Genomic DNA, 14,270 nt, shown 5'->3' with positions numbered 1-14,270 from the left:
GGAATCGTCTTTGTTAGGGGAGCGCTTTATCATGTGGGACTTTCCGGTGCGAATTCGGATTTAGTCGGACCCAAATGTGGGTACCGAACACCGGGTGAGAAATTTATTTAAAAAAAAAAAAAATTGATACAGTGAGAACACTACATTTGTTAATGGCACTGTCCCACTCTCAACTCTTGTCGGTGGTTTAACTTTTGAATCCCAATTTTTATGTTCAGTTCTACACACTATTCCTTAACTAAAAATCCCAACACTATTTAATACACCCATCTTCTTGATTCTCCAAAACTCTGCTCTCGCCTCTACATATTCAAGATTCATATTAGCAAAGATTTTATTTTTCTCAACTGAGTAAAAAGAAAAAATCATGAGAATATACCAAGAAATGAAAGATGAAGAAGCTCAAACAAGAAGTATTACTACAAATACTGTAACACCAACTGCAGCTTCAGTTGTAATAACAGCAGCAGCAAGTGGAAAAAAAGAAGGATGTAATGGATTATTGGGTAAAGGTAAATATAAATTGTGGGTATTGGCTGCAATTTTATTGCTAGCTTTTTGGTCTATGTTTACTGGCTCTCTCACTCTCAGTCTCAATTGGTCTGCTGCTAATCTCAGCCGTCTATCTGATGCTTCTGATTTCTCGATCCATGATGATCTTGATATTCTGGTACTTTTTCTGTTCTCCTTTTTCCTTTTTCTTTGATGGGTCATTTACTATGAAGTAAAAATCTTAAGTTACTAAGAACAAAGATTTGATCTTTTCTTGATGTAGTGGTAGTGTGTTAATCCTTTCTGAGCCGAGGGCGTATTGGAAACAACCTCTCTACCTTCACTAGGTAGCTCTCTACCTTCACTAGGTAGGAGTAAGGTTTGTGTACATACTATCCTACCTAGACGTCACTTAGAGTACTATACTGGGTTTGTTGTTGTTAGTAGTGGTAGTGTAGTTAACAGATTCACCTAGTTTGGTATTGAAATATAGTTGATTGGTTATAGTAGGGCTACATTTCAGGTCAATTCACCTTAAATGTACTGCTCGAGCCGATGGTCTCTTGGCAACAACTTTTCTACCTACACAAGGTAGGGCTAAGGTGTGCGTACGCTTCGCCCTTTTCAGACCCCACGTATGGGAATATATCGGATTTTTTGTTGTTGTTGTTGTTGTTGCTATGTTGTCACTACTTGTTGCCGTTTCTTCTTTCATTCTTTCTTTAACCGAGTTTCTATCATAAACAACCTCGCTGGCCTTCTAGGGTAAGGGTAAGGCTGTGTACATCTTACCCTCCCCAGACCCCATTCGTAGGAATCCATTGGGTTTTTTGTTGTTGCTGTTGTTGTCACCTTAAAAGTCCTGCACTTTTTAGCTTTTCCTCTTTTTTAAACTTCTTTTTCTACTTTAGATGATGGATTTGCTTTTCTGGGGTGTTTGATCTCTTTATTTTTCACCATTTTAATTGTTAAAATGCTAAGTTGAATTGATTTTTCTTTGTTGGGTCATTTGCTATTAAGGAAAATCATAAATAACTTTAAAAAAAAAAAAAAAGAAATGATTTTTGCTTGATGCAACAGTAGTACAGTTAGTTGGCTAACTAGTTTTAGTTTGGGACTGAGACGTAGTTGATTACTTGATTGGTTGGATTAGGAGTACATATCAGGTCAATTTACCTAAAAACTTATTTGTTTGCTGTACCTTTTTCTAATCTTCTTTTTCTACTTTAGATGTTAAACTGAACTGATTTTTCCTTGACCTTGAGGGGTCACTTACTATAAGGAAAATCTTAAGTAACTAAGAAAGAATTGATTTTTGCTAAATGTAGTTGATTGGTAATAATAGCCAATAGGAGTACATTTCAGGTTAAATCACCTAAAAAAGTCCTTTTCTTTAATACTTTTCCTCTTTGTATTCTTATTTCTTTATGTACTTTAGATGATGGGATTTCTTGTTTGAGATCTTTATATCTTGAAATTTACACCATTTTATGTGTTAAGATGTTGAATTTATCTGCTGATCTGTAGGAATTGGAGGAAAAAGAGAAAGTGGTGAAACATATGTGGGATGTGTACACACAGAGTAGCAGAATCAGGTTGCCTAAGTTCTGGCAAGAAGCTTTCCAAGCAGCATACCTAGATTTGACAAGTGATTCACCGGCTATCCGAGACACTGCCGTGGCGGAGATTGCCAAGATGTCCATGCGTTCCATTTCCACTTATGAATCACCTTCCCACCAGCAGTCCGAACCAAGGTAAATTTTTCTAATCAAACTTGTTTTGTTGTATGTATATATATCAATCAACTATGTCTCAGTTCCAAACTAGTCGAAATCAGGCTATATGAATTCTTGATGTTTGTTCTGCTCTAATAGTAAATTAGGGGGTTCTTTGATTTGTGTTCTTCTCTCTAATGTTTTTTATCTTAGAAAATGGGATTAGCTTAGAAAGCAACTTATCTTGAGGAGCAACTTAACAAATGTAAAAGGGTAGTTGAAACTTTTCCTAAAAGTCCAACTATTTGAAACTGAATCTAGACTAGAATTTGCTTATAACAAACAATTGTTTGATCTGGTTGTGAACAGAGAAGTAAAGAAGGAAAGAGGATCAAAAAGCGAGCCGAAGACGATTACAAAGCAACAGCAATAATGGAAGTGCAGTGTGTCTATTGAGATGAAGATAGATGCAGAGTTGTGGTTGAACTCATTATTCTTGGTAGTCATAGTATTACCTACTAGAGCTTTGTTTTGATATCAAATGATCAAATTTCAGTGAAGGCAAAGGTCTTCCTTTTGATTTCCCAAGTCAATAATACCATTTCAAAGCCATTTAGTGGATTATGATGTTACAGTGTTACTTCCTATTCAAAGATTTCTAGCCAGAATCTTATTAAAAATGGGAGTGTATGGATTAATTCGAATCAATATGGAATTATTACCTCATGCCCCTTATGTATTTTCTCCAGATAATAGGTACCATACAAATAATCTATGCAGCTTCAACATCTCCTGGCCAACCGAATTTAAAAAACACCGTAGTAAATAGGAGGGAAAATCGAACTAAATTCTTCGTTTTTACAAAAATTTTGCAAAAAAATAAAAATTAAAAAAATAGAGCAAGTTAAATACCAATAATGCTCTTAAAGACTGTAGTCTGGAGTATTCATCTTTTCTTGACAGGAGAAACAAATGTGTAAGCACATTTAAGTTTGGCAACCAAAGTAAAATCGATTAAATATCTATAACAAATAAGAGCCAAAACTCACTTTTTATGAATTCTCAATAATTTTGTGTATTATATTCGAACTGTGATGGTCCAACCAGTTATGTCAAATAATAAAAATATTATAGCAGTAAATTTTTGGTTTACTATATATCACGTGTTTCAATCTTATTGGATTAATTATGCATTACAACTCAGAACCAAGGGGCCGGGGTCATATGTTCAGTACTATTTTTTTTTTCCAAGTAATGATATTAACGTCGAGATGCTTTTTAATTTTCATCATTCATCGTCTCAATAGGATTTCCGTTAAGTTGAATATCTATAGAATTCAATTAATTCTTTTAATAGAAAATCCAGGAAACAAACAGGAGTATAAATTTTCTGTTAGTGCAAAAAGTTAAAGAGAATAACTTTTAGTCACAAGCTGCTAAATTGGAAAAGAAATAACCGTTACAGTTGATGACAAAACCAACCTCTTGCAAGAGGACTTCAAACTAGACAATGATGTTCCTATTTTAGCCATGTCATCTTCAGCAGCATAGTGATCGTTAATCCATCTTCCAAGTAAGAGAAATATTAAGGCAGCCCGGTGTAGGAAGTATCCCGCGTTCACACATGGTTTGGGGAAGAACCGTACCCCAAGGGGGTGTAATGTAGGCAACCTACCCTGATGCAAGCATCAGTGGCTGATTCCACGGCTCGAATCCGTGACCTATAGGTCACACGGAGACAACTTTACCGTTGCTCCAAGGTTCCCCTTCAGGTAAGAGAAATATTTAAAAAAATATATTTTTTTTCGAGTTAGAGTTAAAAAGGACAATCTTATAAAGAAGATATTCACACGTGCATCACTGATAATAGGTGAATTTAACTATAATTAGGCCCTAAAGAACCACCTTCTTGTATAGTTTTGATGATAAAAGTGATAACAAAATGCATCATTAGTGCTTTTCATGCTTTGCAAGTGATATATGACAAGAGAAGGTTATGGAGTACTTTTGGGAACAAATATGGAGAAAAAGAGGCCAATCGTAAAATTTTGCCAAGTGAACCAAGCGAAGCAGCTCAAGCCAGGCCTGAAGAAGGACTGCCGCGGTTCCACCGCGACCGCGGCAGAACCGCGGTAGAAGACGGTCGCGGATAAGTTGAGATTCAGAGAAGGTGTGTGGCCGCGGTTTGACCGCGACCGCGGCAGAACCGCGGCAGAGTTCAGGGACTTAAGTGCAAAATACGGGATTTTTAGCCCAAAACCCTATTTTAAATACTAGACTTCGCCCAAAGGAGGCAAGGATTGTATTGGAGAATATTTTAGCAAGGAAAACAATTGTGAGAGATCACCCAAAACATCTTTCTTCTTTTCTTTGATTTTTCTTGCAAGTTTTATGATGAATATTGTTTTAGTTTGTTTACCCACAGTTATGAGTAGCTAAATCCTTTGTCTAAGGTTTTGATGGAACCTATTGGGGGATGAACTTCTTGTTTATGTGAATACAAATTGCTAGTTCCAATCTCTATTTGTTCAACTATGTGTTTGTTGTAGTTAATTGACAGGATCCTCAATTAGCTGTGCCTATTTAGTGTGCATAACTCGGGAGAGAGTGCATATTTAGGTAATTGTTGAACAACACCACTCCCAAAGTATATGAGGGATCAATAACCAAGGGTTTAAAGGCGGGATTAGGGATAACGAAGCCTTGCGTGTAATCTAAAGTGAATTGTGTTAAATAAAGCAAGCTAGTGTATCTCGGGAGAGTTGTGACGACCCAAAGGGATCATCACCTGTATTCCTACTTCCTCTGTACTTCTGAGGCCCTGGAAACCTCACTTGGGGGTTGCCTCGACTTGTGTGCGCAGTCCGGGCGCGTAACCGGAAAGTTTACATGTGAATTTGTGAGAAAAATAATAAAAATTTGATGTTTTAAATTGATCGACTTTGACTTTGGTCAACGTTTTGGACAAACGGACCCAGACTCGTGGTTCGACAGTCCCGGAGGGTCCGTAGGAAACTTTGGGACTTGGGTGTGTGCCCGGAATCGAATTTCGAGGTTCCAAGTCCGAGAATTGAATTATTTTGTGAAATTGTTTTCTGAAAATAATTAAAGAATTTGAAAGTGTTATTTGTTTAGAAGACTGTGTTGTTGGGCTCGTATTTTGGTTCCGACGCCCGGCACAAGCCTTAAATATGAGTTAAGCAATTGCTGTGAAGTTTGGTTAGATTTGGACGTCATTTGACGTGTTTTGAGCTAGCAACAGTAAAATTTGATGTTTCATGGAAATTGGAAGGAAATCATGGGTCTTGAGGCCTAATTCGATGTTGTTTTGGCGATTTGATCGCACGGATGAGTCCGTAGGATGTTTTTGGAGTTGTGTGTATGTTGGGTTTGGAGCCCCGAGGGCTCGGGTGAGTTTTGAGTGGGTCCCGGGAGGGTTTTAGACTTAAAAGCATCAGAAATTGCAGGTCCAGGTGTTGCAGGCCCCCAGCGCGGCCGCGATCATTTCTGCGCGGTCCGCGCTGGAAACCGCGCGGCCGCGGTGCATTTCTGCGCGGTCCGCGTGGCTAGGTTCAGAGGGCCAGTGAACTCTAGGTCAACCAGCGCGGCCGCGCACCAAATCAGTGCGGTCCGCGCTGGATAGGTTCAGAGAGTCGTTTTCCTCCCTTCCTCGGCGCGACCGCGGGGCATTTTTGCGCGGTCCGCGCCAGTCCTTCAGCAAAGTATATAAATCTGAGATTTTCAGTCATTTTGCACTTTTTCAAAACCCAAAACATAAGAGGCGATTTTCCAAACGATTCTTCTCCTTCAAAACGATTGGTAAGTGATTTCTAACTTATTTTCCTTGCTTCTTAACATCTTTAAACATAATTTCAACTTCAAAACAAAGGATTTTAATGGGGGAATTTGAGAATTTAGGGTAGAACTAGGGTTTCAAAATTTGGGGGTGTTGGACCTCAATTTGAGGTCCGATTCCAAAATAACTTATATATCTGAGTTCATGGGGGGATGGGTAGTCGGGTTTTGGTTCGAACCTCGGGTTTTGACCACGTGGGCCCGGGGGCATTTTGGGGATTTTTGAACAAGCTTTGGGAAATTCACTTTTCATACATTCAAATTTATTAGATTAGCCTTTGTTGATACACTCAAGTATTTGTGACTAGATTCGAGCGGTTGGGTGGTGAATTCGAAGGGTAAAGCGATACTAGAGGCTTGAGTTGAGTTGGAGCATCCGAGGTAAGTGCTTGATCTAACTTTGGTTTGGGGGAATAGGTTTAGAGTATTATTTGCTAATTGCTAAATGTTGAGTACGGTGTATAGGCATGGTGACGAGTATCTATACACCGGTGTCTAGCATGACCGTGAGTCCTTGCTTGTGCTTATTCGGGATTCTGTAGTGACTCCTTCTTGTTTAATTGATGGACTCGATATAATGTGAACAATATTAAGAGGAAAAAAAATATGAATTGTAAACTCCTTGGAGTGTTGGCTCGAAATATGACACGATTAAGACGTAAGAAATGAACGAAAGAGGAAAAGTTGTAATTACTCCCTTGCCGGGACGTGTAAGTTAATGTTGTTGCTCCCTTTGTCGGGAGTTAATGGTTTATTTGCATTCTCCCTTGCTGGGATGGTTGAATTGATGCTTGTTCCCTTGCCGGGAAATCCTTATATATTATGAAACGGGATCGTGTGGCACGCCGACCACTTATATATTATGAAATGGGATCGTGTGGCACGCCGACCACTTATATATTATGAAATGGGATCGTGTGGCACGCCGACCACTTATATATTATGAACTGGGATCATGTGGCACGCCGACCACCTAGATATATGTATTATGAAATGGGATCGTGTGGCACGCCGACCACTTATATAGATTATGAGATCGGATGTGGTTTCGTGTTTACTTCTGATAAATTGTGTTCATCTGTATTTCCCCTAAGCATGTCCCCTCCCTGCCTTAGCTGGTATTTTCTGTTGTTATTTCATTGTACTTGCTTATACATATACACCTGCACAGGTTGTTTTTGGTAGGTCCTGTCTAGCCTCGTCACTACTTCGCCGGGGTTAGGCCAGGCACTTACCAACACATAGGGTCGGTTGTGTTGATGCTGCACTCTGTGCATTTTTGCAAGGTCCAGGTATTGAGCAGCAGCAGCAGCATTAGCACGGGGGCGAACCTTCAGTCCAGAGAGACCCGAGGTAGCTTGCAGGCGTCCGCAAGCCCGGCGTCTCCTGTCTATCTTTACATTTGGCTGTCATCTCATTATACCCGAGATAAACAGATTATGTTTCTTTCATACTTTGTATGTAGTACTCCTTAGATGTTCGTGAGTATGTGACTCCAGTCCCGGGGTAGAGATATATGTGTTGGAACTTCTGTATTATTGATCATCTATCTACATTTAAGTCTTCCGCTTATGATTTTAATTCCGTCGCCTTTATTTAATGCTGTTAATTATTAAAAAGGAATAGGTGTTTAATGAAAATGCTAATTAAGTTGGCTTGCCTAGCTCTCATTAGTAGGCGCCATCACGACTCCCGAGGGTGGGAAATTCGGGTCGTGATAAGAGTGCAACTAGTAAATTACTGTGATTACTCGGGAGAGATTTATGGTAAGAAGAGCGTTCATGATTGATAGAGATGTGTTGGTAAATTTCTATGAAGCATAAACAGAAGGAATTCCATCAATAGGGGAAATTATTACCTTAGTACTTTCTCATTATTGTTTACAGCTTAGCATCTCTAATTTGTAGCTATTAGTTACTGTTAATCTTAGTTATTAAAAACACCATCAACTGTGATTCTCAACGTTTGGAAAATTGATTCTAAAGAGTTTAGTAGGTCTAAAGATAGTGATTGATAAGTTAATTCTCTGTGGATTCGACTCTGGGCACAATACTCAGGTTATATTTGCAACGTCCGCATTGTCCTTTTTATAAGGCATAGTTGGGCGTGATCAAATTTTGGCGCCGCTGCCGGGGAATTAACGGAATTATCAATTACCATTGATAGAAATACAAAAATTCTTAGTGTGGTCACTTTTCTCTCTACCCAATTTTTCATTGAAATTTTGACGGTTGTTGATCTGGTCGCGCAGGTGTATGCCTAGAAATTCTACGAGGACTGGAGAACTACTTGAAGGACTCTTAAACCCCGAGAAAACATTCCGGACATTGAACCGTGCCAACAAAAGACTTCAAAAATCCCAACAAACACACAAATTCGAAATTGACATGGGAGACGTAAACGACCCCAACGGAAACGTCAGGAATGAGCAAGTTGGCTTAAATGCCAGAGAAGTGGCACCTCCTGTGCCTGAGGGTGCACTATATGACTGGGCACAACCCACAGCTGACAATCTGGCCACTGCCATTGTTGTGCCCGCAATACAAGCTGAATCGTTCCAGATCACAAATAACATGCTGCACTTGTTGCAAAACAAGGGACTCTTTTCTGGGACGCAAATAGAAGATCCTCAGCAGCACTTGAAGAACTTCCTGTCTATCTGCAAAACTCAAAGGCAACCCAACGTGACTCCGGAAGCAATCAGACTGTTATTGTTTCCATTCTCTGTCACAGGAGCTGCTCAGGTTTGGCTAAACTCACTCCCCATAAACTCTATAGAAACTTGGGATGAGTTAGTCAAGCAATTTCACAACAAGTTCCACCCGCCCAACAAAACTGCTCAACAAATTGACGAGATCGTGAGCTTCAAACAGAAACCAATGGAGACACTGCATGAGACATGAGGCAGGTTTAAAGGAATGTTGGTTATGTGTCCTTACCACGGTGTTCCAGAACAGATGTTGGGACAACGGTTTTACATGGGACTGTCAGACAGCATGAAGAATATTGTGGATGCCTCAGCTGGTGGGGCATTCTTGAGCAAAACCTGGAGAGAAGGCCAGAATCTGCTTGACAAGATGGCACAGAATTCGGGGTGGACGACCAGGAATGCACCTATCACTCCAGTGGTGCACTCAGTGCCTCTTGATCCCTCAAATACCATGGCTGAAAATATGGCGACCCTCCTGACACAGATGAGCATACTCACCAAAAAGGTGGAGGAATCAAGGCAGAAACAGCAAGTACATATTGTAGACACTACCAACGGGGGCTTGTGCACATCTTGCATTAGCCAGCCAATTGGTAATCCTTGGAACGCAGAACATGATCATCAGCATCGACACCCTGAGGACATGAACTATGTGTCCAACTNTGAACAACACCACTCCCAAAGTATATGAGGGATCAATAACCGAGGGTTTAAAGGCGGGATTAGGGTTAACGAAGCCTTGGGTGTAATCTAAAGTGAATTGTGTTAAATAAAGCAAGCTAGTGTATCTCGGGAGAGTGCAACTAGTAAATTACTGTGATTACTCGGGAGAGATTTACGGTAAGAAGAGCGTTCATGATTGATAGAGATGTGTTGGTAAATTTGTATGAAGCATAAACAGAAGGAATTCCATCAATAGGGGAAATCATTACCTTAGCACTTTCTCATTATTGTTTACAGCTTAGCATCTTTAATTTGTAGCTATTAGTTACTGTTAATCTTAGTTATTAAAAACACCATCAACTGTGATTCTCAACGTTTGGGAAATTGATTCTAAAGAGTTTAGTAGGTCTAAAGATAGTGATTGATAGGTTAATTCTCTGTAGATTCAACTCTGGGCACAATACTCAGGTTATATTTGCAACGTCCGCATTGTCCTTTTTATAAGGCATAGTTGGGCGTGGTCAAATTTTGGCACCTTATCCCAGGCGACAGGGTACAACAATCACAATCAGCAGCAAGGGTATCATCCACCTCAGCAGCAGCATGGTGGAAGACAAGAAGATAGGTTTTCTAGACTGGAAGCAATGATGCAGCAAGTTATTGGGTCCAATGCCAAAATCAATGAGAGAGTAGATACACATGATGTAGCAATCAAAAATATCGAAGTGCAAATGGGCCAGATTTCCATGTCTCTGAACAATCGTCCTCAGGGGACATTACCTGCAGACACACAAATAAATCCAAAAGATCAGGGCCCAAAGCAGCTGATGGCGGTGAGTCTCCGTAATGGCAGGGATCTGGATGTAAACAAGAGAGGGCTCGACAAAATATTCAGGATGGGACACTCAGACCAGTGCCCATTGAGCTGGATAAGACAACTAAACTGACAGAGGTGACAGTCCAGCATGCACAAGAAGAACAGAGCATTCAGCAAGAGACCGAGGAAGCAGCTGACCCAGTTCAGGAGCCAGTAATTGAGATAGTAGCTGGTAAAGATCAGTCCCAAGTGATTGGAAGAAGAGACCTCCTGTACCTTTCCCACAGAGGTTGGCCAAGCATCAAAAGGAGGAGCAATATAAGAAGTTCTTTGAAATGCTTAAACAAATCCAGGTGAATTTACCATTGATCGAAGCTTTAAAGGAGATGCCTGGATATGCAAAAATGATGAAGGACTTGATGTCCAGGAAGTTTGACTTTCAAGACTTGGCCACAGTTACACTCACTCAGACCTGTAGTGCAGTGGTGACTAGGCCAATTGCAGAAAAGCTGTCTGACCCAGGGAGCTTTACAATTCCGTACACTATTGGAAATTTTGCCTTTGCTAAGGCGCTCTGTGATTTAGGGGCCAACATTAATCTTATGCCTCTGGCTATTTATAAGAGGTTGGGAATTGGGAGAGCTAGACCCACCTCCATGTTGTTGCAATTGGCCGACAGGACTGTGAAGCGTCCATTTGGTATCCTTGATGATGTGCTGATTCAGGTAGGGAAATTCGTGTTCCCTGCAGATTTTGTGATCTTGGATTGCAAAGTGGATGAAGAGATTCCTATAATCTTAGGAAGACCATTCTTGGCCACGGGAAGAGCTCTGATTGATTGTGAGACTGGGGAGCTCAAGATGAGGCTCAATGATGAAGAAATAACATTCAATGTGCAGAAGTCTATGAGGCGACCAAGCGAGTTCGCCAATTGCTCTCTTATTGATGTTGTGGATGTAATAGTAGAGTCTGATGATGAGGTGTTGACTATTGAGGACCCCCTGTCTGTATGTTTGATGAACTTAGATGAAGTGAATGGGGAGGATCTAGCGGAATGGGTGTTGGCATTAGAAGGTAGAGGGTTCTGGGATAGAAATCTAGAATTTGAGCCCTTGCACTTAGAGAAAAGGGAAACTCCTCCAGCCAACCCATCTATTGAAGAACCACCAAAGCTGGAGTTAAAGCCTTTGCCCGCCCACCTCAGGTATGAATTTCTGGGGCCTGATTCCACATTACCTGTTATTATCTCATCTAGCTTGTTAGATGTGCAGGCTCAACAACTCTTACAGGTACTAAAGGAGTGCAAAACTGCCATTGGGTGGACCATGGCAGACATCAAGGGGATTAGCCCCGCCTACTGCATGCACAAGATTCTGCTGGAAGAGGGTTACAAACCTTCCAGGGAACACCAGAGGAGGCTGAACCCCAACATGAAGGAAGTGGTGAAGAAGGAAGTAATAAAATGGTTAGATGCGAGAATTATTTTTCCAATCTCTGACAGCAGCTGGGTGAGCCCAGTTCAATGTGTTCCTAAAAAGGGTGGCATGACGGTTGTGAAAAATGACAACAATGAATTGATATCTATAAGAACCGTCACAGGTTGGAGAATTTGCATGGACTATCGGAAGTTAAATCTTGCCACCCGGAAAGACCATTTCCCACTTCCCTTCATTGATCAGATGTTGGACAGACTGGCATGGAGGTCACACTTCTGTTTCCTGGATGGGTACTCAGGTTACAATCAGATCTCCATTGCACCGGAGGACAGAGAGAAGACCTCCTTCACCTGCCCTTATGGCATTTATGCCTTTAGACGGATGCCCTTTGGCCTGTGCAATGCACCTGCAACATTCCAACGGTGCATGATGGCCATATTCACTGACATGGTAGAGGACATAATGGAGGTGTTCATGGATGACTTCTCAGTGGTGGGGAATTCATTTGATGAGTGTCTGATAAATCTGACGCGAGTGCTGAAACGGTGCATCGAGACTAACTTGGTTCTGAATTGGGAGAAGTGCCACTTCATGGTACAAGAAGGCATAGTCTTGGGGCACCGGGTGTCAAGCAAGGGAATTGAGGTGGAACGTGCGAAAGTGGATGTAATAGCAAAGCTGCCTCCCCCAACCTCAGTCAAAGCAATCNATTTACATAAACAAGAAGTTCATCCCCCAATAGGTTCCATCAAAACCTTAGACAAAGGATTTAGCTACTCATAACTATGGGTAAACAAACTAAAACAATATTCATCATGAAACTTGCAAGAAAAATCAACGAAAAGAAGGAAGATATTTTGGGTGATCTCTCACAATTGTTTTCCTTGCTAAAATATTCTCCAATACCATCCTTCCTCCTTTGGGCAAAGTCTAGTATTTAAAATAGGGTTTTGGACTAAAAATTCCGTGTTTTGCACTTAAGTCCCTGAACTTTTCCGCCTCTGCCGCGGTTCTGCCGTGGTCGCGGTCAAACCGCGGCCACACACCTTCTCTGAATCTCAACTTATCCGCGACCGTCTTCTACCGCGGTTCTGCCGCGGTCGCGGTGGAACCGCGACAGTCCTTCTTCAGGCCTGGCTTGAGCTGCTTCGCTTGGTTCACTTGGCAAAATTTTACGATTGGCCTCTTTTTCTCCATATTTGATCCCAAAAGTACTCCATAGCCTTCTCTTGTCATATATCACCTGCAAAGCATGAAAAGCACTAATCAGAGCATTTTGTTATCACTTTTATCATCAAAACTATACAAGAAGGTGGTTCTTTAGGGCCTAATTATAGTTAAATTCACCTATTATCAACACCCCACACTTAAACCTTTGCTCGTCCTCGAGCAAGTTAAACCACACTTCTAGGCCTAACCGTTGGATGCATTGCCCCAAGTTTATGCCACACCCGCCATTATGAAAGAATAACCTAATCAGTGCAACAGTCACACTCAGATGCAGACTCTAATGCCATGACACACTCGTGCTTACTCTAGTTACTCTAACAGAGGTGAAAACTCACTTTTTCTTCCTGAGTCACATGCCCTCACATCACAAATCTGAGAGAAGTTCCACACACAATAAATTAAGCAACAAGGAACCATAGATAGACAGAATTCACTCACTCTCAGCAAAGAACATTCACATGCCACACAGATACACCATAGGCTTGCCCCTCGTGTAATACTCTACTAATCAAGCTGTTCAGTCAAAGATCAAAAGGTCTTTATTTGGTTGTAATGTCGGCTAGGATATATTTGGATATAGTGACTAACCTCCCTAAGCACTTTTAATACAAACTTCCTTTTGTTTCAATTTCCATGTTCGGCCCAATCGTTCTTCCACATTTTGTTTCATATTTGCCCCCCACTTTTCTTTAGGTGCACTGGCCTTTTTCTCTTTTCTTTTCTCTTTTTTTTAACAGCCATTGCACCATTCAAGTATTTCTTTCCTGATTCCCCTTTTTCCACTCCCCTACTACCCCACACTTTGACTTTTGTATGTTCTTTAATAATTCAAGTGCTTCTAGGAGGTACAGGTTCAAACAATCAATTTATTCAAACACGGGGATATAGGTCATTATAGGGTTATCAAAGAATAGGCTTCAGGCTCAAAAGGGGTTAACTATGGCAATATATACAGGTGGATTCACAATTATACAGTCTATACAAAGAAGTGCCTCAATCATCTCTGAAACCAAACAACTTCTATTTCGCTTTGCAAACACACAGGGCAAGTTCTAGGTATCGCATGCAAGCACAGAATGCAAGTAATAACTCACACACACTTGGCATGTAACTCATTCCGAATCAGTTTATCAACACATTCATACGAGCGTTCAAGCAAGACAAGATGTGCAAAATTAAGGCATCAAAGTATGAGTCTACAAACGAGCCTAGACGTCGCACCCTCAGTTCGTTTTGTTATTCTCAGGTGTGTACATCTAGGGTTGCATACTAGCCTTCACCCATCTTGGTCCTAAAACTCAAAAGGAAAATCTACCTAACCCGGTTCAAGTAGAGCCCTTGGAAAAAGAACC

The 14,270-nt window shown here is 40.9% G+C and overlaps 1 protein-coding gene across 1 annotated transcript; it reads left to right on the top strand.

The window, feature by feature from the left end:
* On the top strand, nt 217-2,942 carry LOC109224906. Its single transcript, XM_019389473.1, has 3 exons — nt 217-670; nt 2,020-2,246; nt 2,577-2,942. The coding sequence occupies exons 1-3, from the start codon at nt 368-370 to the stop codon at nt 2,638-2,640; spliced, it is 594 nt and encodes a 197-aa protein (XP_019245018.1). The 5' UTR covers nt 217-367; the 3' UTR covers nt 2,641-2,942.

Source organism: Nicotiana attenuata, chromosome 4 (assembly GCF_001879085.1).
Source record: "Nicotiana attenuata strain UT chromosome 4, NIATTr2, whole genome shotgun sequence".
Classification (NCBI taxonomy): domain Eukaryota; kingdom Viridiplantae; phylum Streptophyta; class Magnoliopsida; order Solanales; family Solanaceae; genus Nicotiana; species Nicotiana attenuata.
Note: the sequence above shows the minus strand (reverse complement) of the source record. Positions and strands in the feature narration are given on the sequence as shown.